The sequence below is a fragment of the Pantherophis guttatus genome, chromosome 2 (assembly GCF_059756535.1).
Source record: "Pantherophis guttatus breed Tessera chromosome 2, ASM5975653v1, whole genome shotgun sequence".
Lineage (NCBI taxonomy): Eukaryota > Metazoa > Chordata > Lepidosauria > Squamata > Colubridae > Pantherophis > Pantherophis guttatus.
The window spans coordinates 174699021-174723990 of record NC_142064.1 but is presented as its reverse complement, the minus strand read 5'-3'; the positions used below and the strand labels follow the sequence as shown (position 1 = coordinate 174723990).

Here is a 24970-nt window from a genome sequence, read left to right as displayed (position 1 = left end):
ACACGGTTGTTCTGGAGCTCCTTTAAACTATATGGTAGTCATACATGTGTAATATTTAATTACCAAAACACATTTCAGTTACATAATTCATTTAAACAAAAGTAAAATGATTGTATAGTTTATGCATGCATTTACAGAATATAACTTTATATTACATACTGGAACATGCACATAACTTCATACATTTGTTCATACATATATAAGGCAATCCTGTCCTGCTGAATTCCTCAATTGTCTTAATCCTCGTCGAGATGTTAAACAGCAGTCCGTTTTGTTAATAGAAAATGTAAAATAATGTCTTTAAAACGCTGCCATAAGCCAGATAATAAACAACCAGATTTCTTTTAAAAAGTATGGTTGAGGCTGCCGAAATGCAGCTGCTACCTAAAAGTTCTTGTGCGCATGCTCCGTACTTAGAACCTAGAAAATCGGAGACTTGTGGAAGCGCCTCTCCTAAAAGGTTGCTTTGCGTCATCAATTGGCGCCGGAAGCGGTTGCTCCTTGGAGACAAGACGCGCGAAGGCGGGCCTGACCTGTCAGGACGAAGCTTTCTTAAACCGATGGTGCCGGTTCTTCCTTTCCGACGAAGCGGCTGAGGCAGGTTGCCGTGAGGATTAGGATCCTGGCTCACTGCTGGGGCCGGGAAACAAGACCCGACGTTGGGATTAACCTTTTAACTCCGTGGAGCTCCGCATCTGCAGAACGTAGCTCTTCCCAGGGCTCTAAGGCGGGCGTGACCGCTCTTCGTATGCCATGTCTGCCTGATCGGAGGAGTTGTCTTCGGCAACAAGAGCTGGTTTTTGCACTTGCTGCACTTCCCGGACAGGTACATGATAAGCGTGCGTGGAGGAAGGAAGCGAGAGGAGGAAAAGAGCAGAAGAGCAGCCCTTTTTAGAATCGGCTCTGGGCTGTGTGCGCGGGGAAGAGCAAGATAAGGAGGTTCGGTTCCAAAAATGTGTTTGCTAAAATAATGATAAAAAGTGGGAGAGAAGCAGTTGCTTTTGTGAGATTTGGACTCTGCCTCTCTATGGTGTCAAATTTAAGGATAAGCTGTCTTTCCGGAATCTCTTTCCAGGAAGTCCTTGGCATATTTCTGGGTTTATTCATTAGGAAAAATGACAGCCGTTTCAGAACATAATTTCCTCCTCCTGAACTATGCTTTGCCCATAGGATGTGCATGAATTGAACATTCCTGATGTAGCTGGGAACCAACAGTTTTATTTGTGTGGTCTCGGTTCTCATTTTCAGATGAAAGTTTGGAAGTCAGAATGAGAACAACTTTTCTAATCTTATTCTTTTCTCTACCTATGAACATTATTATTTGAAGAGATAAAACCAAATAAGATTATTTCTACATTTATCATTCAGAAGTCGTCATCTTGCTAATTATCTAGGATTTTTTTTTGAATGTTCAATAGATAATTTCTTTTTACATCTTGTACCTTGAGCATAAAACTTTTGTATTATTAATTGAAATAGTGTATTAATTGAAATATCAATTTCTAATAAGGTATAACTTTGGTTTTTATCATTCCTTATCTGAATTGTTTGCTTCTTGCCTTCCTGCAGCAATGGAAACTGTCCCAGGTTCTTCTGTTGAACAGCAAGACTCTGACAATGACTCTGACACAGAGAGCAAAATAGATCCAGATACCCAGGCCCTAGAGTATGTGGAGCGTGTTCTTGGAACTTCAAATCAGTCCAGGCAAGCAACCCAGTGTCTACCTCCAGAGTGTCTCTCAGTAGGTGGTAGAGTCCGAACATCAGACCTCAAATCACCTCTAGAACTGAAAAAATCTTCTGTTGTTGAAGAAACTGCTTTAGGGCTGTTATCTCTTCCTCTAGAGTTGATTTTAGAAATCTGTTCCTACCTGCAAGCCAGATTTGTTTTGCATGTCCTTCCTTTAGTCTGCAAGACACTGAGGGACATTGTGCAAGATGAAGTCATTTGGAGAATTCGACTTTTAAAAAGAATTGGCAATTGCTATCCAGTTGTAGAAGGTAGGTGGGTTTTCTTTCTAGCTGTTGGTGACCTATATTTTAGCTTTTCACAAGCAGCTTCTCACATGATTAACTTTTGATTGTAGGGGAAGCTGGAACTGGTGTTTTAAATGTAGATGATGTTGGGAGGAAGAAGGAAGCTAAAAGGAGTTTTCCTTTTTTGTCTGAAAAGAAGGTTATCACTAAGAATGAATAGAAATTTCACTCTTGAGCTACTTTTCAAATGCTGTAATTTGTAAATATTGCTGTAACTATTTTGGATAGAATAACAATAAATATTTCCTAGCCTGCTTCTCTTTCATTTTTAGAGTGTTGCAGGTAAGCACAATAATATTGTCTCTGAACTGATAGTACCAAGTCCGTTATGATTTAAAGATAATGTGTTTAACATGTTAGTTCCCAAAATGCAATATTAGAATTTGTCATAAGTCACTTTTGCAGTGTTGCAACTCTGGCTCCATTATGTAAAACTCTTGTGATTAGTATCTATCCTTTTTTGGTGTTTAAATTCTGTAAACATGTTAACGTTTATATGTGAAACCACTATGTAAACATAAATAAGACACATAAGCTCTCTATATATTCTCTATATTGCTTAATTTTTTTTTACACCAAACAAAATCTATATGTTTTTTTTATTTTTGGCAGGCAATGATTTTAACTGGCCAACAGCTTGCATTGAACTAGAGGAACATCTCCAACATTGGGCAGAGAGTGGCAAAAACACAGAGTATTTTTCCCTTACTGAAGGGCACTTTGCATCTGTTGATTCTGTACTGCTCCTTCAGGTAAAAACCTGTCTCTCTTTGCTGATTTTAATGATGCAGCATTTTGATGTTCTGAAAAGTATATCCTTGAACATCCGAAGTTTAGTTAAAAGGAGTGTGTTGAAAAATGTTCTGCATTTTCATTTTTCTGTCAAAAAATAACTAACAAAATTAATCTGGCCAAACATCTTTCCTCAATGTTATGCTCCATTATACTGTAAGCATAACTACCTCATAGTAGGAGTTGGTTGTATATTTTAGCATTTTATATGAAATAATTCTTTAGATCTAAATGCTGAGTAGAGGATTAACTGGCCACTTCCTTAAAAAAAAATCAACTCTCATTTGTCTATCACTTAATCTAAAAAGTATTCCTTGTTTGCTACTATTGCTTTCCCATCATACTTATTCTTGATTAATCACTCCTAAAGTACTGTATTTGTCAAATCATTCTGATTTTGTCTTTATAATGGGCTTTAAGTTTTATGTTTATTTCAATTTATATAGCCTCCTTTCTTACTTGTGGGTTACATGTAAAAACAGCAGAAAAATAAACATGCATAAATTAAAACAATTAAAACAATAGATTACAAAAATAAAAATGCAGGAGAATATCAACCAATGCTCATAAGCAATGCAGCTATCTTGCAGGCTCCCCACATCCACTGGGGACTTGACTTTTAGAGACTTCCTAAAGGCCAAGATTGGACACAATCTGACCTACGGGGACATAATCTTCCAGAGAGTGGATGATGCAGCAGAAAGGGCTTTCCTCCTCTTGGGTCCTGTTAGATAGAACTCCTTCATGCATGGGACCCACAATATGTTCTTTCTGCTGGATCTGCTGGAATGGGTAAAGGTAATCAGGGGAAGGCAGTCCTTCAAACAACAAAGCCTTGTGCTTTATAGGGATTTGTAGGTCATTACCAGCACCTTGAATTGAACCTGGAAGCAAATTGGCAACCAATGCAGCTCAGAAAATAGAGGTATAATGTGCATCAATCTTGGATGCACATAACTGCCCACATTTTATTTTATTTTATTTTATCAAATTTAGAAACTACCCATTTCTCTCACAGGAGGACTCTAGGCATGCATATAAAATATTGCCATGTTTTGCACCAGCTATAGCTTCTGAATTAGTGGTGAAATGTAAAATTTGTTACTACTGATTCTGTGAGCTTGGTGGGGGCTAATGTGACTGTGTGGGCGTGGCAAACTTTTTTTTTTAACCATTTTTTCTACAACCTCTTCAGCCAAAGAGGTTGTAAAAAAATGCTTTTAAAAGCCTCTGACGATCCCAGCTGAGCCGCATGATCATCAGAGGCTTTTTTTTTTTTTTTTTTTACTTTTAAAAGCATTTTTTCGGCCAAAGAGGTTGTAGAAAAAATGCTTTTAAAAATAAAAAAGAAAGCCTCTGATGATTGCGCAGCTCAGCTGGGCATGGGAGGGGGCAGGGATTTTTGCTACTGGTTCTCCGAACCACCCACCACCATCGCTACCGGATCGGGCGATCCAGTCTGAACCAGGAGCATTTCACCCCTGTTCTGAATGCTCTTTAAGGGCAAGCCTATGTAGAACATGTTACAGGAATCCACCCGACATGGGTATGAGTGACAGAAACTATACATAATTTTTTTTTTGTACTGAAAAAAAGTTGGAAGTCTGCTCACTGTCTTTGTGATACTACTGTGAAATATGAGGGACACTAACTTGTATCATTTGATCAGCATTTATTTTTATTATCTTATCCAGGGTGGGGATCTGTGTATTTCTGGCTCTCGAGACCGAAATGTCAACTTGTGGGATCTAAGGCAGCTGGGCAAAGCACCAGAAAAAGTTCTAGTGAAAGTGCTGGGGACAGAGCGCAGTGGAACACACAAGGTAACTGGAGATTCTGAAGCAGATCAATGCATTAAACATAAATATTAAGTATTATTACAGAAATTCTGTATCATCAACCCCCAAATTTCCATCTGATAGCCCCATTCCATTGTTTAAATCAGAAAATAAAGTGTAACGAGTTTCTGTGTGGGTGAGGTGTATACAGGTAGCCCTTAAGTTACTATTGTAACTGAGCCTTCAATTATAGTCATAAGTAATGATAGTGATATAGCAGGTCACCACATGACCAGAACCAGTTTTATGACCTGTTTTGCAGCGGTCATTAAGCAAATGCAGCCATCATAAAGTGAACACTGTGGTCATTATGCAAACCCATTGTTTGCTATGAGGCAGTTTTGCCAGAAACCAGAAGTAAATGCTGGTTTCCTGCAAAATTGTGATTCACGATTATGTTCTTGCAGGGTGTTGCAAATGACTGTAAATGTGGGCCAAGAGCCCAAAATATGATCACATTGGGGGAGCAGACATCAGAATTTCAGAACCATGTCATAACTATGTTATGGGGGACCCATCATAACTTCAATCAAGTTGTTAAGTGACTGGCCGTAAGGCAAGGACTACCTATATATGTTCGACATCACTCATGATTTGGGAATTTTCTAACTAATGGCTGTATAGCCATTAGTTTTTCCCCTCACGTTTACATCAGAACCTGACGCTGGCATCTTAACGGGTACGTGGACTTTCTCTATCCACTGCAGAAGATATTGCACTGAGGCATCACCATAGTAAAGTGCTGAAGCATTCCCTTCCTTTTCATTGGGAATGGTCACTCCCTGCTCAGAGGTTAGAGAGGACTGAAAGATCTTCTAAATGCCATCTGTTTCCTGGAAGCAACAGGCCATATTTCTGCCAGGATAGCATATACCTCATGTATATACCTACACTTTTCTTTGTAACTAGCCATAAAAAAGCATGGGCCATTTTAATTTCTTTTTTTACAGTAAATGACAAAGAAGGTACCAGGGAAGATTGAAAAGGGGAAGGTTTAATGTTCAAAAGAGGGAGCCTTAAACTAATACTTTATTGAAGCACCTTCTGACAACATTCAGTCTTTCGGGGTAGGAGCTTATCAGCACGCCACATCTTGCCTTGGGAATCTTTGCCCACTCTCCCTTGCAAAAGCATTCCCAATCTGTCAGATTGCAAGGGCATCTCCTGTGCCCAACCCTCTTCAGGTCACCCCACAGATTCGCAGCTGGATTCAGGTCTAGGCTCTGACTGGGCCATTCCAAAACTTTGATCTTCTTCTGGTGAAGCCATTATTTTATTGATTTGGAGGTATGCTTTGGGTCATTGTCATGTTAAAAAGGGAAAATCCTCTATCTTCAGGATTTTAGCAGAGGTTTTGTGCCCAAATTGGCTGATATTTGGAACATTTCATAATTCCCTCCACCTTGAAGAAAAGTAGCCCCAACACATAATGCTGCCACCACCATGCTTCACTCTGGGTGTGGTGTAACTTTTGAGGATGTGCAGTGTTGTTTTTGTGCCAAACATACTTCTAGAAATCATGGCCAAAATGTTCACCCTTGGTCTCATCAGACCATAATACTTTTTCCCACATGCCTTTGTCAGTCTTGATGTAAGTTTTTGCAAAATGTAGCCAGGCTTGGATGTTTTTCTTTGTAAGAAAAGGCTTCCATTTTGCCACCCTACCCCATAGCCCAGACATAAGAAGAATATGGGAGATTGTTGTCACATGTAATACAAAACCAGAACTTGCCAGACATTTCTGCGGATCCTTTAATGTTGCTATAGGCCTCTTGGCAGCTTCCAACCAGTTCTTGGTCATGTCACTATTGTACCATATTTTCTCCACTTGTTAATGACTCTTCACTGTGCTGCACGGTATATCCAATGGAAATTTTTTAGTGTTCTTCTCCTGTCCTTCTCCTGACTGATAACTTCCAACTTTGATGCTTTGTGAACTGTTTGTGAACCATTATTTTTGCTGTAAGAGGCAATAGAGTAAATATCAGAAAAATCCTACTAGAACAGCTGAACTTTATATAAGCCTGATCAGGATCACTCTAATTAAGCACAGATGTGTATTGAATACTATTTAATATAAGTTTGAATGCGATTGGTTAATTTTGAACACAACTTATTGAATACAACCCTACTTATAAGTGGATATGAACATTTATGAAACCACATTATTCTAATCTTTTTTTTTTTTTTAATTCTCCCCACCCTCCCAAAGATTTCAGTTTGTTTTTCAATTGAATTGTACAGCTTAAGAATACTGAAGCAATTTATCTTGGTTTGATTTTTTTTTTCACTTGAAAAACCTAGCATTTTAACAAGGGTGTGTATCCACTGTAGATCAAAAAAAATTGTGATACCAAATTGAAACTGAGTTTCTATTCTACAATGATGTATATTTATTAAGCTGCTGTATCTTATTTCATATATAACAGGAGATTGGTTGTCTTCAGAGTTTTTCTCAGTTATATGTTTTGCCGTGTATAGCAATATGAGGAAAAAGCAGAAAGAGATAGAAAAGAAATATTTCTGTAGTTGACCTGGAAAAGTTAATTGACCTAACTGTAAGCATTTGTTGTATTTTTGTTCTTGTTCTTGCAATGTGTAATCATTGAAAAGATTAGCTGGAGTTGTCATATATATTTTGTCTCTACTTCCCCCCCCCCCTTTTTTTTTTCTCCTCCCACTGCCTAGGGGTGGGTTTGGTCTCTGGCTTCATGTGATAACTGTGTATGTTCAGGCTCCTGGGACAGCAAAGTGAAGTTATGGGATATAGCTGCTGATGGAAAACAGTTTGGAGAAATCAGGTACTGTTGCTGCTTATACACTATATTTATTTGGAAGAGTAAATGATAAAGGAAAACTAGATTCAAAGAAACAGTATTAATAATGACCAGAGAATAAAGATGTTGGCTTCAGTCCTTAATCAGGGCCCTAGAGAAATTTAACATCCTACTTCCCAAAATCAAATAATGACAAAAGGCCTAAAATAGTACAAGTATCCAGTCTTGAATTATAATAAATGTCAGATAATTTCATCTAATTTTTTCTTGTAGTATTTCCCAAGGATTTGATTAAAAAGACTAGATTAATGTACAATTACTATTAAATCAACATAAAAAGGAAAAAGAAAAAAAGACTAGACAAAGGGTTGTGAAGGAGCATTGGAGGGTGAATAAGGACAGGAACTGATGCAGACCTACCCAGAGCCAAAATATCAACTAAAATTTTATTTATTTCAGTTTATGTTTACTATAATGTAAATATTGTACAATAAGTCTTCTTTCATTTTAACCTTGTATACCTTATCTCTGATATGCATATGTAGCAGCTTGCAGGTGCTTCTAGAAAGTTTAGAATTTCTTTTCTTCCTATCTTTGGGTTCATCCCCTTGTATTTGGCTGTGAGATATTTCAAGGAAAAATATTTAACTTGGATAGGTACAAGCCCACAAAGAAAATTCCAGCTCACTTACATAGTAGCTCACCCTATCGCAGGGAGGGAGGTTATTCTACATAAATGTATTATAGCTGTAAGAATAGCGCAATCTTTTCTAGTCTTATATTTCTAGAATTTCCACACCGACATGCTGGTTTTAGATCTAGAGAGCTGGTGGTTACAAATTTAATGAAAACTAACATAGTGGACAATTGGAATACACTTCCAGATTTATATTGGATGTTTCATATAATAAACTAATTTCTGTAATGGCTTACTTGATGAAGCAGATGGTGCAGATTGCATCATCTTCATTAATTTATGGTGTTGAGTTTAATTTATGGTGTTATGCAAATGCCAAAAATCACCAAGATGATATTCTTAACTATTAAAAGTTCACATTTAATTATATGTATGTATGAATAAATTGCTTTGCTCAATTAATCCATTAAAATTAAAATTCTCTATAATTCAGCATGTAAATAAGTCCTCTATTGACTCTTCTGATTTGCAGTCAAAGGGAATGAAGTTAGGCAGACAGAATTTTGTTAACTGATGCTGCAGCAGAGTGGTTTTTTTCTATTGCTTTTCCACCTATCAGTTGTAGTCGATGATGCTAAATAGACATTCACTGCAAGCAGCAAAATGGGAACTTGCTAATTTATGTTGTAAATAGTGCTAGAAATAATGGAAAACCCAAGGCTGAGCAAGGATTTACTGACTTGAATGTGTGACCATAAAATATGCTTTTTGACACATCGCCTGATCATTTCCTTTTGGATTCTAGTGAGAAAGCAGCCGTATTGTGCCTTTCTTACTTGCCTGACATTCTGGTCACAGGAACATATGACAAGAAAGTGTCAGTCTATGATCCACGAGGTTAGTACCAGTTGTTTCTTTACATTCTGGAGACTTAACATGCCACTGCTTGCTTTCAAACAATCATTGTCACCAGAGTTAAGGCATAGAGGTTGCACGATTGCATTTCAGGTGCTTGATAACTGGCTGGCATTTATGAGTGGTTGCAGCATCCTCCAGTCGTGTGATTAAGTTTTGTTTTGGTTTTTTTGCCATTTTTCAGCAAAAATGCCCATAGGATAAGCTGGAATCAACCATGTGTTTCACTTAATGACTATGTGGTTTACTTGATGATTGCAGTGACATACTTAACATCCATTGCAAACAATCATAAAATTGAGCCTGGTCACATAATGACTCAACTTACAACCTCAATAACATAATCAAACTTCTGAACTTGATTATGGTTGTAAGTCATAGATTACTATATATTAGGGTCTTCTTATCTCAGTGGACCAAGAGCAGTCAGAAAAGAAAGGATTATTCCATCTATCTAGACATTATATGTCTTCTGTACCAGATTTAGGCATTTTGTGGATGCTCCCAAATTACTACCATGTAGAAGGCTTGCCCATTCACAAGCTGTCTATGAACCAATCACAAAACACTCAGTTATCACAAAGCAAACTATTGAGGTTATTCCCATCATTCTCCCTAGCCACCGAAGATGCTTTCTACTTCTTTACTCTACAGTTATTATTTTCTAGAAAAGGAAGTCTATTTCTGAACATGGTTGCAGTCATCTACCATTTTTATATTCCCTGTGGCCAATGCAAAGCCTGGAAGTACAATATTCTTGAAAATAACTCTGTTTTGCAGTATACAGTTTTCCGTTTATTTATGTTTAAATCAATATAATTTTGTTAAAAAAATTAAATTAGGTGGGGGTAGGGAATTAATTGGCATCAAGAGGTATATTGGTAGGTTAGAGTACGTTGCCTCCCTACAGCTACAATTAATTTCTGAATACTGCCATGTCAAGCAGAAAGCTTGCTGCAAGAAAATTATAATTCCCCACTCTGATTGTTTGGGTATAAATTCTTATGATGGGTAATACATACTAATTTTCTGTATGTAATAGAAACACCCTCCCCTCCCCACACCCCATCCAATTCATTAGGAGTGGTGAGACAGGGAGGAGCTGGCAAGAGAATTCCTAAAGGAAACTCTGCTTTCTCTCCTGCTTGCAGTTATCTTGATAATTAAATGGCAAACCTCAATTGAAGAAAGAATTTGTATGTGATTTTAGTTGAGCAAGCCACACATTTTATAAGATTTATCTTGTGCAGGTGACTGGGCTCTTGTGATGCATCTCTTGGCCCTCTCTCACAGCTGCTTATGCCCCAGTGATGAGCCGCAGGCTTCACTCCAATGCAGTCCTATCCCTTGCAGCTGACGAACACATCATTGTCTCTGGCAGTGAGGATCGAACGCTGGTATGTTTTGACAGGCGGACCAATAGTGTGCTTCAAAGGCTTCAGGTGAGCTACTCAGCTTCAATCTCTTTTTCATGATAAAACTAGCCAATAGTTATATAAGAAAAAAACCCCGGAAAAATCTGATCCTTAACTATTCCATACAATTGTTCATATTTTCCCTTAGATTGTAAATTGAACAGATCTGAGAGAAGTTAGATACATATTTGAATACAGTAAGAATACAGAAAGTTAGATAAGAATAAGCTAGTGTAAAGAGACAGGACTAGATTATATTAGTAAAATAATAGCTAATGCAAAGCTAGTACAAGGAAGTAGAAGATGAGATTAAGTAGGAGATGGAATGGATTTCCAGTAAGCACCATGGTAAAGTTAGACATCCTTGCTGGAGGGGAATAGTGTTTACGGTGATTGAATGTTAGCTGCAGACAAGCAAGTTCTCTCTGGAAAAAGAAAAGATCATGTGATTGCCATTCACACTTTGGACTGCCAGTCCACATAAGTAGACTACAAGAACTGAGGTTTTATGATTGGCTTATGAGTCAAATGGCTAGGAGTTCAGTGATATCATCTAAGCTCACAGTTGTAACACAGCCTGTTATGTACAAAACACTCTACCGAATCTTATTTCTAAATCATCTTTGGAATTATTGTTTACTGCTTGGAAATATTAACAGCAGGTTTTTATGGTATTCATTGAGTGAGTCTCCTCCTCCTTGAAGAAAGAAGTTTTAAATGTGATTTTAGGGACTTGGAAACATACTGAGCGGTTTTGAATAAGAAGCAAAAGGGTGTTGATTTTAGAAAATTAAAAAACATATTTGGAATAAAAATTTAAAACAAATTATAAAAATCCTTTTTGCTTGGGTTCATTGGAGGAAAATGATACAATGGGACTTTGAAGATTGGACACTAGAGGGAACTAAAAGAAAATAAGTATTACAGCTAAAGGAGAAGTATACTTAAATTTGATCTAACAAAAAATGGAACAAAATAATGTGGCTGTATATTTTGTTGGACATTTTGAATAATAGACACAGAAATTTTGTCTTAATTTTAAGAATATTTGATACCATAGATAGATTATATCTATGTCATAGAAGAAGAACAAGCTATACCAGATGTCACAGAAGAAGAACAAGCTATACTGGATAAGACTGAAATTGATTTAATAGGGGATTTAAATATGAGAAGTTACAAGAACAACATGGAACAAGATAGTACAGTGGACATAAAAATGAAACTTGTTAATGTCTTAATATTTAAAGCGGACATACAAGTATTGAATCAGAACAGTGAATTGGATAACATTTTCTTACTGGATGTACAAAAGAAATCTGTTAAAGGCTTGAAGGACTTTCTGAGACGGGATAAAAAAATGAAAAAAATAAATCAAATTATAGGACATTATTTGAAGGGAACCAAAAACTAAGATTATTAAAGTATGGGGAAGAAATCTATAGCTGGTTTATTTGAACAAGGTTAAAGTAGGTATTTATTTTTGATAATACTTAATGGACTTTTGCTGATAAGAAATAAATTGTGAGGATGATGAAATATAGAGGTTAAACAATAAGAAATAGGATAGAATTAAATGCATCACATATATTTTTCTAATAACAATAAGAAAATAGTGGAATTTAATATTTACCTGAGACAAAATGTATATATGACCTTACTTTTGTATATAAGTTTTATAATAAACCTACTGACCATGGGACTTGTGTTATTTCATACTTACGTCTGGTGTCATGCAGAACTGAGCCTATGGCAATGATATTTATCTTTTCCCACAGCTGGATACATACCTATTTTCCATGTCATACCAGGGTTCTCAACTATGGGCTGGTGACAATTATGGAATGCTATATGTCTTTGAGAACAATGGAGGGCGTTTCCAGCAAATTCGGGTATGGTACTGATGATAGATCATGGAGGAACAGAGAAATATGGTTCTTCTCTAATTTCCACACATACAACAATTCTCTGTCATTTGATGTCTCACTGCTTTTTCTTTTGTCAGTATTTTGATGTAGGTCATCGCTCTCAGATCACTGGAGTCCAACACTCATTGGGTGCCCTGTATACAACTTCCACTGACAAGACGTTCCGTGTAAGAATTGTGGTGGTATCTAAGTACTTTATTAGGAATGAACAGTAATAGCAAAATCACTTAGACTTATATGCCACTTTATAGTATTTTACAGAACTCTCTGAGTGGTTTACAATGTCAGCATATTGCCCCCAACAATCTGGGTCCTCATTTTATCAGCCTCAGAAGGATGGATGGCTGAGTCAACCTTGAGCTTCTCAGGGTTGAATTCCTGGCAGTGGAATGCAGAATTAGTCTGCAATACTGCATTCTAACCACTGCTGCACCACGACTCATAGATTTCCAATCTATTTCTGTTTCACATGGGTTCATCAAAAAGTAAATTCTCTTCTGTTTCTGCATTGGTTTATTTTTAAATCTGCACAAGAAGTTGCATGAATTATGTGTATTTTCTTACAAAATATGCATTTCCAAACAATTAGTCCTTAACATGCTTTATATATTTGGTGGGTGCTCTCTTTGGACTGAAAAATCAAATCAAATCTAAAGAATAACTGAATTATTTGTGGCCTGGAAAAATAGTTCTGGTAGTGTTGTGACTGAGGAGCAAAACAAAACAGAACAAAAAAATAATCACATCACAGTAGATTCGATCAGTGGAAGCAAAATGAATTCTGTCCATCATTTTTAAATATTTTACTGAAAAATAAAGCAAGAATGAGATCCTAGTTTCCATAAAGTTTTAGCTATAAACCAAAACATTGGATTATTTCACCAACTCTAGGGTAGCTTCAGATAAAGATGATGAAATAAGGTGAAGGCCATCTTATAGTTTTTTCACATATTGCTTCCATATCACTGTGTACAGATAAGCTCCTTCACTGCATACTGCCTGGCTTTATCAGATTCATAGACCATTATTTTGGAGAGTTGCTTATACCAAATAATTGCATTGGCACAACATTTGTGGCTAGGACTCTAGACTTTACATATAACAAAGTAAAATAAGGTTTTTTTTTTCCAATTTGTTATATTCTCGTATCATTTTTAGACTTAAACCTCTTGTATTTTTCTTTCAGATCCATGTTCCTACAGATCCACCAAAGGTCATCTTCTCACAGACCCACAGCTATGTGCTAAATGGGGTAAGGACAACAGGATGGAGATGCTGGTAGATATTATTCTAGGAAAGGAGTGCTGCAGCTATGAAAGGAGGGATCCATTCACTATCGTCATCACTGTTTTGGGTCAAATGGAATTTTATTGTGGGCTTATTGTGGGCTTACTGCTTATCATCCTTTTTTTTTTTTTTTTTGCAGATCTGTGCTGAAGGAAATGTGGCAGTAGCTGCCTCAGGTGGTTTGTCCTTGGAGGTTTGGAAACTCAGTATTTGATGACAAGCCAAAAGCCATGCTCTTAAATTCAGGATCATCAAGTACAGTGTATTGGATTATTTCCTCATAGGTTCCAGATTCCTGGTATCTGCTGAATTGTTGTTGTTGTTGTTGTTGTTTTAATATGTTCTTTGGTGCTGAATAATCAAATGTTGAAACCTCAGCCTTGCTTGTCTGAGTAGGGGTAACAGAGAGGCTTGTATGGAGGCTATCTGATTCACACTTGAACCTTAACCTTAACCTAACCCTTTCTTGCTGGCCATCTCTTTCTCATTTCATCTTGTTTGGCTGAAACACATATTTGTGTGTACTCTTTCCATCCTCTGGCCCCTTCAAGGTCTGCCCCACTCAACATATAGGAGCAGTATACTCTCTATGGCTTGATGGCCAAGAACTTATTGGCTTACCAGGTAAATAAGCACAGGTCTAAGCATGAAAGGGTGAATTATGGGCAGAGGGGAGGGTGATGATTAGAGAGACTACCCAGCTAACCGGGCCTGGTGAACGTTTACATTTAATTAAAATAACTCTGCCATAATGGCAGATCAAGAGTTATGTTGCCTTTTTCCTCCCTTGTGATAAGCAAAGCATGTCTTAAAGCATGATTTTTAAAAGATTTGGTTTAGAATTAAGAAATGGAACCCACTAAATAAGATTATAGCAAATTTTGACTGTACAACCATTTTCTCAATTTTGTCGTTATTAAATTATAACAAAAACAAGTTTTGAACAAGATGAACTATTTCTTCAGTGACATATGGCAAGGTTCATGTCTTGTGCTCAGCCACATGGTTTGGTTGGTTTTGTTTTAATATTATGTATGAACAATACCACAGTATTTTATAAAGCATGATTTGTAATCTAGCATTATTGAATTAGCCTTGAGGCTTGTTCAGTATATCATGATTAAAGTAAACCATGGGTTAACATAATGTGAAAATCTAGAATATAGACACGAGTGCAACACAAAATATCAATTGCTGTATTATCATTTATAGCTTTTTTAATTTATTTGTCAGTCCTTTGTCATTTTATAAGCAAGAATCTAAGGACTGGTTAAATTTGAATGCATTTGGATATGTGTACATAAACTTGCTTTTGAATTATCTAACAAAAGCAAATCGATAAGCTAAAATTCTTCCATCTTCTTGTTATCGCTGAGAATTAAAAATGTTACTGTTCTGCCCCAGCTCTGGATTCCCAAGGATTGTGACACACACCAACGGTCCTTATCAAAGTTATAACGTACCAAGAATAAACAAAGTCTGGCAAAGGTTGGCAACCAGCCCAGAAAACAAGATACGATAAGACACTCACTCTCCAAAATGCTCTGTAATAATTACACATTGTTTCCAGCAAGAAATTACTAACTGCGTGTGACTTAAATAGGTTAAGGGAGTGGCCAATTATCCTCAAACCTTACTCTCGAGGAGACCTCCTCCTCCTGAGTAGCCACTCCTGCCTTTTGGCAGCTCTGCGTGCTCGAGCATTGAGGAGAAGCTCCTCCACTTCGCTCTCTCCACTTGAAGGAGCCTCTGGAGGTTCTGAAGGCCCTGGATGAGTCTCTGCCTCTGGCACCACATCCTCTTCAGCCTCCTCGCTGTCCGATGCAAGTGCTGGCTGCACAGGCTGCTGGCGCGACCCCACACCAGCTTCCTCGTCGTCAGGATCAGCCACAATCCGCGCAGGCCGCTGGCGGGCCACAACAGTTACTAACTCTAAGCAGGACAGTGTCATTCTTTTCCTTCTATTTATTTTATTTATTTATTGTAATTTGTTAAAAAAACAAAAACAAAAATAAAATAAAAATACAATGACGGACGATAGGAACATTAGTCCACTTATGCATGCCCCCTCTATGGATCTCTTAAGTATGAAGTAAGATCCACGGAGCTCAATTTGTGACTAAAACTGTGAAAATTTGTAGCTGAGATATAAATGCCAAAATCACGTCTGATTTACTTTGACCATGTCATGCATTCAAATTCACTGGAGAAGGCAATGAGGCTAGAAATGGTGGAACAAGAAGAGCAAGCAAAGAACACGCTGACTTGATAACATTAAATCTGATACAAAGTTGAATATCCAACAATTGAAAGAAGCTGTGCTTGACAGGATAGCAATGGTTAAAGCAACAATAAATGTCAAAAAGGGCAAGAAACATTTGGAACTATAGGACTTTTGCTAAAAGATTTTGGGAAAATTAAATTAAATAATTCCTTCATGGGGATACTATTTTATTTACCGTATTTTCCGGCGTATAAGACGACTGGGCGTATAAGACGACCCCCAACTTTTCCTGTTAAAATATAGGGTTTGGGCTATACTCGCCACATAAGACTGCCCCTCTTCCAATGCACACCAAATAAAAATTAAAAAACATCAACTGGCTCACCTACAATGTAAAAGCAGCTGTGCTAGACCCAAAATGGCCCCTGTAACAAGCAGGAACCTCACACAGCCACAAAAAGCCCCCCCAAAAAACTTTCACACTCTAAACACACACAACACAACACAACAGGCTCATCCACAATGTAAAAGCAGCTGTGCTAGACCCAAAATGGCCCCTGCAACAATCAGGAACCTCACACAGCCACAAAAAGTCCAAAAAACCAACTTTCACACTTTACACACACAAAATTCCACATACAGCTTTGTGAGATTTTGTGTGTTTGTGTAGTTGGAGTGAAACACTACAGAAACACACTAAATCTCAGAAAGCTGCACAAATATTGTTTTATTTTATTTTTATTTTTATATGAAAGCTAAATTTAAAACTTCCTAAACTTTAAATGGCTAGGTCTAAAAAAGAACAACTAAAAAAACCCCAATTGACTATTTTTTTTAAAGCTCCCAAAGGGGAAAAAAACTTACCCAATAGAACAGGGGTCTCCAACCTTGGCAACTTTAAGACTTGTAGACTTCAACTCCCAGAATTCCTCAGCCAGCTTTGCTTTGCTGGCTGAGGAATTCTGGGAGTTGAAGTCCACAACTAACTCCTTGCTTGATTGCAGGCAGGGAGTTGCTTGCTTGCCTGAATAGATTCAGGCAAGCAAAGCAAGGCAAGCGTTGGGACTAGCAGCTGAGGTAAGCAAGCTGGAGGGGGAAAACTTTTTCCCTTTTACATGGCTCTGGCCATCCCAGCTGAGTTGCAGGGAACTCAGCTGGGATGGGATCGACCGTCAGAACTGGGACCGTCAGAGCCATGGTTCTGGCGATCCCAGCTGAGTTGCAGGGAACTCAGCTGGGATCATCAGAGCTTGGATCCTCAGAGTAAAAGGGAAAAAACTTTTTTCCTTTTACATGGTTTCTGGCGATCCCAGCTGAGTTGCAGGGAACTCAGCTGGGATTGTCAGAGCTGGGATCGTCAGAGCTGGGATCGCCAGAGCCATTTAAGGCTCGTCAGAGCCTTTCGGGCTGGTCTGCCTGGTTACAGGAGAACGACACCCCGCGTATAAGACGACCCCCGACTTTTGAGAAGATTTTCATGTGTTAAAAAGTCGTCTTATACGCCGGAAAATACGGTAGTCTATCCAAATAACAGAGAAATAAGTCTTTATGGTGTCAAAAAATACACACTAGAAGGCAGGAAAATAAAAAAGGCTACTTCTAATTTTTAAATTGGAGAATAAGTATTGGATTGGAGAAAATGACAGATAATGCTGTGAAGTGTGAATCATTTCAAGATACTTGAAGAATGGGGCCTATTGCAGCTGCAATGTCAGAAATATTTGCTTATGTGAATGTATAATTTAGAAAAGAAGAAAGGAAAGATGTAAAGAAAATGCTTTGAAAGACCTACATGATGAAGACCTGATGAGGACGGAGGTGAGTCTTGAGAGTGTCACCTGGGAAGAGTTTGACCATGTGACTCCTGAGGACGTGGACAGGATTTTGGGGAGGCTTAACGCTACCACATGTTTACTGGACCCGTGTCCCTCCTGGTTGGTGCTGGCCTCCCAGGAGGTTACACGAGGCTGGTTTCAGGAGATTACCAACGCTTCATTGAGTGAGGGGGTCTTCCCATCCGCCCTGAAAGAGGCGGTGGTGAGGCCTCTCCTCAAGAAGCCTTCCCTGGACCTGGCTGTATTAGTTAACTATCGTCCTGTCTCCAACCTCTGCTTTGCGGCGAAGGTTGTTGAGAGTGTGGTGGTGCGACAACTTCCACGATTCCTGGATGAAGCTGTCTATCTAGATCCGTGCCAGTCGGGCTTCAGGGCAGATTACAGCACGGAAACGGCATTGATCGCATTGGTTGATGATGTCTGGAGGGTCTGGGACAGGGGTTGCTCCTCTGTCCTGGTCCTCCTAGATCTCTCAGGGGCTTTTGATACCATCGATCATGGTATCATGCTGCGTTGGCTAGAGGGGGTGGGAGTGGGGGGCACCGTGCTATGGTGGTTCTCCTTCCTCTCTGACCATACGCAGTTTGTGCTGATGGGGGGGCAGAGGTCGACCTCGAGGTTCCTCATGTGGGGTGCCGCAAGGGTCGGTCCTCTCGCCTCTTCTGTTTAACCTTTATGTGAAGCCACTGGGCAAGATCATCCGTGGCTTTGGGGTGAAGTGTCAACTGTATGCTGATGACACGCAGTTGTACATTTCTACCCCAGGCCACCCCAATGATGCCCTTGACGTGATGTCCCGCTGTCTGGAGACCGTGTGGATCTGGATAGGGAGGAACAGGGTCAGACTCAACCCCTCCAAGACTGAGTGGCTGTGGCTTCCGACGGCCCGATATAGCCAGCTGACACCATCGCTGGCTATTGGGGATGAGATCTTACCCCCCTCAGAGAGGGCTCGCAACTTGGGTGTCCTCCTGAACTCACGGCTGTCTTTGGAGGATCATATGACGGCCGTGGCCAGGGGGGCCTTTTATCAGGTTCGCCTGATCTCCCAGTTGCGTCCCTTTCTGGATTGGGACGCCCTGCGCACAGTTACTCACACCCTCGTCACTTCCCGGCTGGACTATTGTAATGCTCTCTACATGAGGCTCCCCTTGAGGAGCACCCAGAGGCTCCAGCTGGTCCAGAATGCAGCCACGTGAGTAATAATGGGGGCGACTCGTCACTCCCATGTAACATCTATCTTGCGTGAGCTGCACTGTCTCCTGGTGGTCTTCCGGGTGCGCTTCAAGGTGTTGGTTACCACCTTTAAAGCGCTCCATGGCTTAGGACCTGGTTATCTACAGGACCTCATTCTGCCACCGATTGCCTCCCACCGACCAATACGCTCCCACAGAGAGGGCCTCCTCAGGGTGCCGTCAGCCAAACAATGTAGACTGGTGGCCCCCAGGGGGAGAGCCTTCTCTGTGGGGGCCCCCAGCCCTATGAAATGAACTGCCCCCGGACATACGAAGGATCCCCGATCTCCGTGCCTTCTGTCGCACTCTGAAGACCCTATTATTCCAGCAAGCTGGACTGACAGGATAAAGGTTTTTTAAATTGGGTTTTGATAGGGGTTTTAAAATGATCTTAGTTGGATGTTTTAAATTTGGCCGAATGATTGAATTATTTTAATAAGCTTTCAATTTTTGTTGTACATTGTTTTTACCATGGCTGTTCACCGCCCTGAGTCCCTCGGGAGAAGGGCGGTATACAAATATAATAAACTAACTAACTAATTAACTAAGACCTGAAAAAGCGTAGGCAGATTTACTAGAAAATAAAGAAAAACAAGATAGAGACAGCAGTTAATATGGAAATACAAATGACAAGCCAAGATAATGTTCTGGATAACAACTTCTTGATGAATTAACAAAAGAGGCTTGTTAAAGCCTTGAAGCAACTTTAGAGATGGAAAAAAGAAAAAAGAAAGAAAGATCAAAATCTAAAACAGCATTTGAACGAATCAAAATCTACCATTGTTAGAATTTAAAACCAATTTGTTTTACCAGGGTTAAAGTCAAAATAATTTGTTAAATTTCTGTAGCTCTTTATGGACTTTTTGATGACAACTGGACTGAAAAGTTAATGATTTATGGATTTGCAAATGGATAAGTGATGAGCTGTGGGAAGAGATATATGGATGCAAGGGGAAAGAAATATTAAGCTTGTACTTGTAATAAAGATTATAGTCACTTTTTTAAAAAAAATTTTTTTTAATTTTTCTCTTTTATTTCTTCTTTGTATTCTTTCTCTTTTCATTTTCTCCCTCCCTGCTAAATTTGGTATTTTTAAAATTACACAAAATTATTTTAAAAAATTAATTATTCTATCAATAAGATTTGAGAGGGAAGGGAGTGTCTGTGAAATATCTTAGATCCAAAGAGAATGTTAATTCATTTATTTGTGGCATTGTATTGCTTCTTAAAATATAATCTTCAAAATAATATTTGCAGAAAACCTTGGCTATGTTCAAAAGCACACAAAATTTGCCCAAATGATTGAAAAACTACAAAATGGGTAGATGGGTAGGGTAGAACTGGAAAGGTAGATTCTAGACAATAAACAACAAAGATTCCCTAAATTGGCAGATTCTAATATTTTTTTTAAGTTTTATTGGATTTTTATTTTTAAATATACATCAATCTCAATACATGAATTATGTGGCCTCTGGATATAGTTCATTTTGATACAAACAGTGATAATAATAATAACAACAACAACAACAATAACAATACTTGTTACATTAGTCAAACTTATATAATCCTAGTATTGATATACATGATAGTTTTAGATTAGTTATTCAATATTTCAGTGTTCCATTTTAATGCCAATGATATTATTTAACATACATAGTAATACCATCCTTCAATCTCTAATCTTTCCATCTAATTATTATTTATATTCTATTATATGAAAATTATATCTGCTAATATCCCCCCTATTTCTTATTTCTACGTCTATTCTAGCTTCTAGTCAGGCCACCATTACTAATCCTAGTGTTAATACACGTTTATATTAAAACATAGTTCTTCATTATTTGGTTGTTCAAAGTCACAATATGCCATTCAAGTACCAGTCATCTTAGACATACCTAATAATACCATCTTTCAACCTTCAATCTTTCCATCTAACTATTGTTTTATATAAAGGTATGTATTCTTATTTCTACCTCTATTTCAGTTTTTAATCAGGCCATTGTTATATTAGAAAAAAAGTAAAACATAATAATTCCTTTCTATCCACCATCTCTTGAACGTTTTAATACTTCAATTCTTATTCATTTTTTGGCTTGCCTCCCATACTCCTCTCTTGGATCTTTGTCTCTATCAGCATCTGTGTCTTCACCATTCAGTCTGAATATTTCTGCCATCTCTATCCTCCTAAACTGCCAGGTCTCCAGAGTTGCCAGGTCTCCAGATCTCCAGAGTGTCCACACAAACCCTTATCTCCCTTTCAAAAGTATCTTCCAAATTATTCTGTTCCATTTTTAAATCTCTTAAAGTACTTTTCCCTTGGTTTATTTCATCAGTCATTATTATCTTTATCATCTTCTCCTTCTCATCTTCTTGCTTTGTTTCCTGGTTTGTCTGTTCTATCTTTTCCTCTATTCTTTCTACTGTTTCCTCTTTTTCTTGGACTCTTTGATCTTCATTCATTATCAGTTGTAGCCTATTTTCTATTTTGCCATTTATGCCTTGCATTAGTTTTTTTTCTCTCTATGGTTCTTTGTCATAGTACCCCTAATGCTTTGAAACATCAATGCCATTTTTCTTGAAATCTCACTCATTTCCCCCTGAGGAAGCATCTTGTCTTATTTTAATAAGTCCCGCTCTTACTCAAGTCCAAAAACAATATATTCAAGTCCAATGTTGCTCCTCAGAAAGTTCAATAATCATAGTTGTTTACATCTCAGGATTATTGATCAGTTCCATTTAAATAGTCCAGGCAGCTTTCCACAAATTAAGTCATTTTACTTTACTTTACTTTGCTTTACTTAAGAGTCTTCTTTATTTTCACAATAAAGTCTCCAGTAATCATAAAATAAATAGTTATAGAACAGTAAATAACACCATAGTCCTCCAGAATGATGAATGTTGTTTATTCCCAGGCTTGTAGGGATATGGTATATTTTTCATTCACCAGTAGATGGCGCCTTCAGCTTAGGTTTCAGTGTTGTTTCAAGTCTGATAAATTGATTAATCCAATTTTAGTTCAATTTATGGAAACAAAGTCAGCTATTCAAGTAAATAATTCCAGCATTTTATAATACCTTTCCAAAAGAACACCTACCCAGTTTAAAAAATCCAATTTTCTATATTTTAAAAGATCTTTAGCTTTTCTCCCCTTGGTTCCTTTCTTTCGAGTCTAGGATTTTTCTCTCTGGTTGTTTGCCGCTTTAAGAAATAGTTCTAAGAGTCTCTTTTCCTGGATTTTCCTCTTTCTTTTTTTTTCTTTTTTTTTTTCTTTTAAAGTTAGGGTCTAAATAAAAAAATGAATCTTCTCATCCAGCTCCAGTCACTGTTCATTTACACCACTCCTGCACATTCCTTTGTTGTCTCGGCTGTCCCAGCTTCATGGCAGCCATGATGGCTGCCTCTTCTCCTCGTTGTGGATGAGAGGGAAGAAGCCCTGGGTCAAGCAGGAGAGTTGCTGCTCTCTGTGACCTGCGGGGTGCTCCTCTTTTCTTCACCACCCCTACAGGGTGGCTTTAGCTCCTTTTGGAGCCCTCCAACAGGGAGAACTCTGCACAGGAGTGCGGAGACCCCGCTCCTCACCTCCGATCTTGCCGTGACATCAGCCGGAAGTCAATTCTAACAATTTCTTGAAAGGGACCTGGCTGAAAATATATTGAATGTTTAATATGTTTGACATGAAATAATCTTTGCTAAATTCATTTCCCATCTAAAATTTCTGCCCCAATAGAAGTGAATAAAAAAATTCCTGTTCCACCCCCATTACTTCCTTTAAGATTTTAGATTGTTTAAGATTTTATCATTGTTTATAGTTCCATGTTTTAGTCAAATTTAATCCAGACTTTAAACCTGCTGTGGTTTACAAATCAGATGAGGTTACATTGATGCACTAAATTTCATGTTCCTAATTTCTTTATTTAATGAGCAGTATGAAATAATGGAATGCTCAGAGAAAAAAATAATGAATGGAACAATACAGTTTACACTAATTATTCCCCTGAATATAGTGGAAACTCAGTTATGGTAATAAACTATCTCTGACTTGGCAAAATTTTGTGAACTTCATCTTATAATGTGTATTGCTTTACATTCATGAACAATGTTTTCTATTAAATGCAGAAAGCATAATATAAAATCCAGAAAGATATGCTCAAACTTGGAACGAAGGTTTTCCATAAAGAAGTTTTTTTTAAAAAAATCTAAAAGGAAAATTAGATACTTGATGCTGCTAAGGAGTGCATCACATGAGAATAAGAGAAGTACATTACATAACTCCTATGATTGGAGAACGAAAACCCATTCTTGGTGGAGAAATGGGTGAATGTTATAATCTGTCAAGTAAACCAGATAATGAAATAGATGAGCTAAATCTAAATGTAAGGCTACCTTTACAGAATCTTGCAAGTCTGAAAGTATAAACTTCCTGTCGCTACTTTTAACTGCTTGGTCCATTCGGTTGGGTCCTTCCTAAGTTTCTTTCTCTGACTGTTAAGGCATTCTTGTCTACTTGTTTCCTAGGCAGCCTCTTTCCTCAAAGTCATCTGCACATTCCATTACAAAATCCACCACTGCTTAGAATGAGGGATCTTAAAAACCTCACAGTCATCTTTCATTCTGAGCTTTTATCAAATAATTCAAAAGTTTGATTGTCTAGAACAGTTGGGACTAGAAGTTTATACTATATCTCAAGAACCTTTGGGTAAAATCTTTGATGAGTTATTAGGTCTATTGTGGTGTGTTAGATGATGCCTACTTTGTATAATTGTTCCAATGAATATCTTGTTCTTATTACAAACAGAATATATCTGAGAGAAGAAACACAATCTTGGTAAGCAGCAGAATATATTAATCAGAATTTGAGAGAAAAAGTAACTAATGATTCCTAGTGATGTGGCTTGTTAATCTTTCTCTTTCTCTTCCTGTTCCTCTTTCTCATTAATAGATCTGTCTGGAAGGGGAAAAATGAATGTTTTGTATGTTTATCCTTGTTTCTTTGGTGCTGCAATCTTGTTTTTCCTGGTTATTGTTCTGCTATTTTTCATAATGTTATCAAAAAAATAAAAAGAACAATAAAAGCTTAAAGGAAAAAAGAAAAGAAATAAATTTAGTGCAAGAAAACAAAAAACTAAAAAGATCCCCTTTTAGAAAACAACTTTCCACTATCATGACAAATATAAAGTTTCATAATCTCTTCACCTTCTCTTAATTAATAAGTATCAAACTCTTCATCCCATAAAACCCCAAGCAAATCAAATAAGTTACATCTCTTTATTCAATTATCAAGAAAAAGTTTAGAGCTCTAAAATGTTAACATATATAAAACTTAACTTTCCATATCTCATCTCTTAGCTGTAAGCAAAATCCCATTTAAAAGACATAAAAGATCTCAATATCCTGGTGTCAATAAACAAAGCCTAATGTTTAATATTAGAAAAAGAGGCCATTTATTTTTTAAGACAAACTCCAATATTTCTCCCATTTCAAATGCCAACAATTCCAGAGGGAACCAGCCCAAAATAGCAATATATCAATTCAAATAAACATTCCATATCTCAATTCTAAACTATTAACAAAATAAAGTATTCCCAGCATCCTAATATAAACAAACAACTAGAGTTTAACATAACAAAAAGACATTTTCTTTTAAAAAATAAATCCACATATTAGATACAAAGTGTTTAAATGTTAAAAATTTAGGATACAAAAAATGGCTATATAGTTAATGTTTAAACACTATATAAGCTAACCTAGTATATCACATTTTTCCAGTCATCAGTACATACAAACAGAGCCGCCCAAAATGACAGCGTGTCCCATTTTAATCCTGGTCAATAGTTTTTGATCCTTACTACGAAGTTCTTGAATATTTTTAAGCAGTCTCTTGTAAATCCAGCAAAAAAATATTTAAAAAGTATTATTCCAATTGCTCCCTAGGATTGTCATTTTTTTCCTTCATAATTTTTAAAGCTTCCCACAATTTTCTCTTTACATCTAATGGCAAATTTTTATTTGGAGTTTCACTCATATTGTTCTCAAGTGGAGCTTATTGTATA

At 37.5% G+C, this 24970-nt stretch overlaps 1 protein-coding gene across 2 annotated transcripts; it reads left to right on the top strand.

The window, feature by feature from the left end:
* The first annotated feature begins 463 nt into the window (after positions 1-463).
* FBXW9 (F-box and WD repeat domain containing 9) lies at positions 464-14562 on the top strand. Of its 2 annotated transcripts, none has more exons than XM_034406807.3 (11): positions 464-826; positions 1570-2001; positions 2650-2789; positions 4524-4652; positions 7356-7468; positions 8887-8978; positions 10290-10438; positions 12190-12303; positions 12417-12506; positions 13526-13591; positions 13766-14562. In XM_034406807.3, exons 2-11 carry the CDS (start codon positions 1572-1574, stop codon positions 13838-13840), a joined length of 1398 nt encoding a protein of 465 aa, XP_034262698.2. In that variant the 5' UTR covers positions 464-826; positions 1570-1571; the 3' UTR covers positions 13841-14562. The 2 variants fall into 2 exon arrangements, with proteins under 2 accessions (XP_034262698.2, XP_034262706.2); XM_034406815.3 differs by having other exon boundaries at positions 479-939.
* Positions 14563-24970: the final 10408 nt, after the last annotated feature.

Excerpts from the sequence above, each read along its gene's own strand:
- FBXW9 (XM_034406807.3), top strand. The coding sequence starts at position 1,572 with ATGGAAACTGTCCCAGGTTCTTCTGTTGAACAGCAAGACTCTGACAAT. Across the intron at positions 4,653-7,355 it reads AGCGCAGTGGAACACACAAG|GGGTGGGTTTGGTCTCTGGC; the intron begins GTAACTGGAGAT and ends CCCACTGCCTAG. Across the intron at positions 12,507-13,525 it reads CCACTGACAAGACGTTCCGT|ATCCATGTTCCTACAGATCC; the intron begins GTAAGAATTGTG and ends TTTTTCTTTCAG.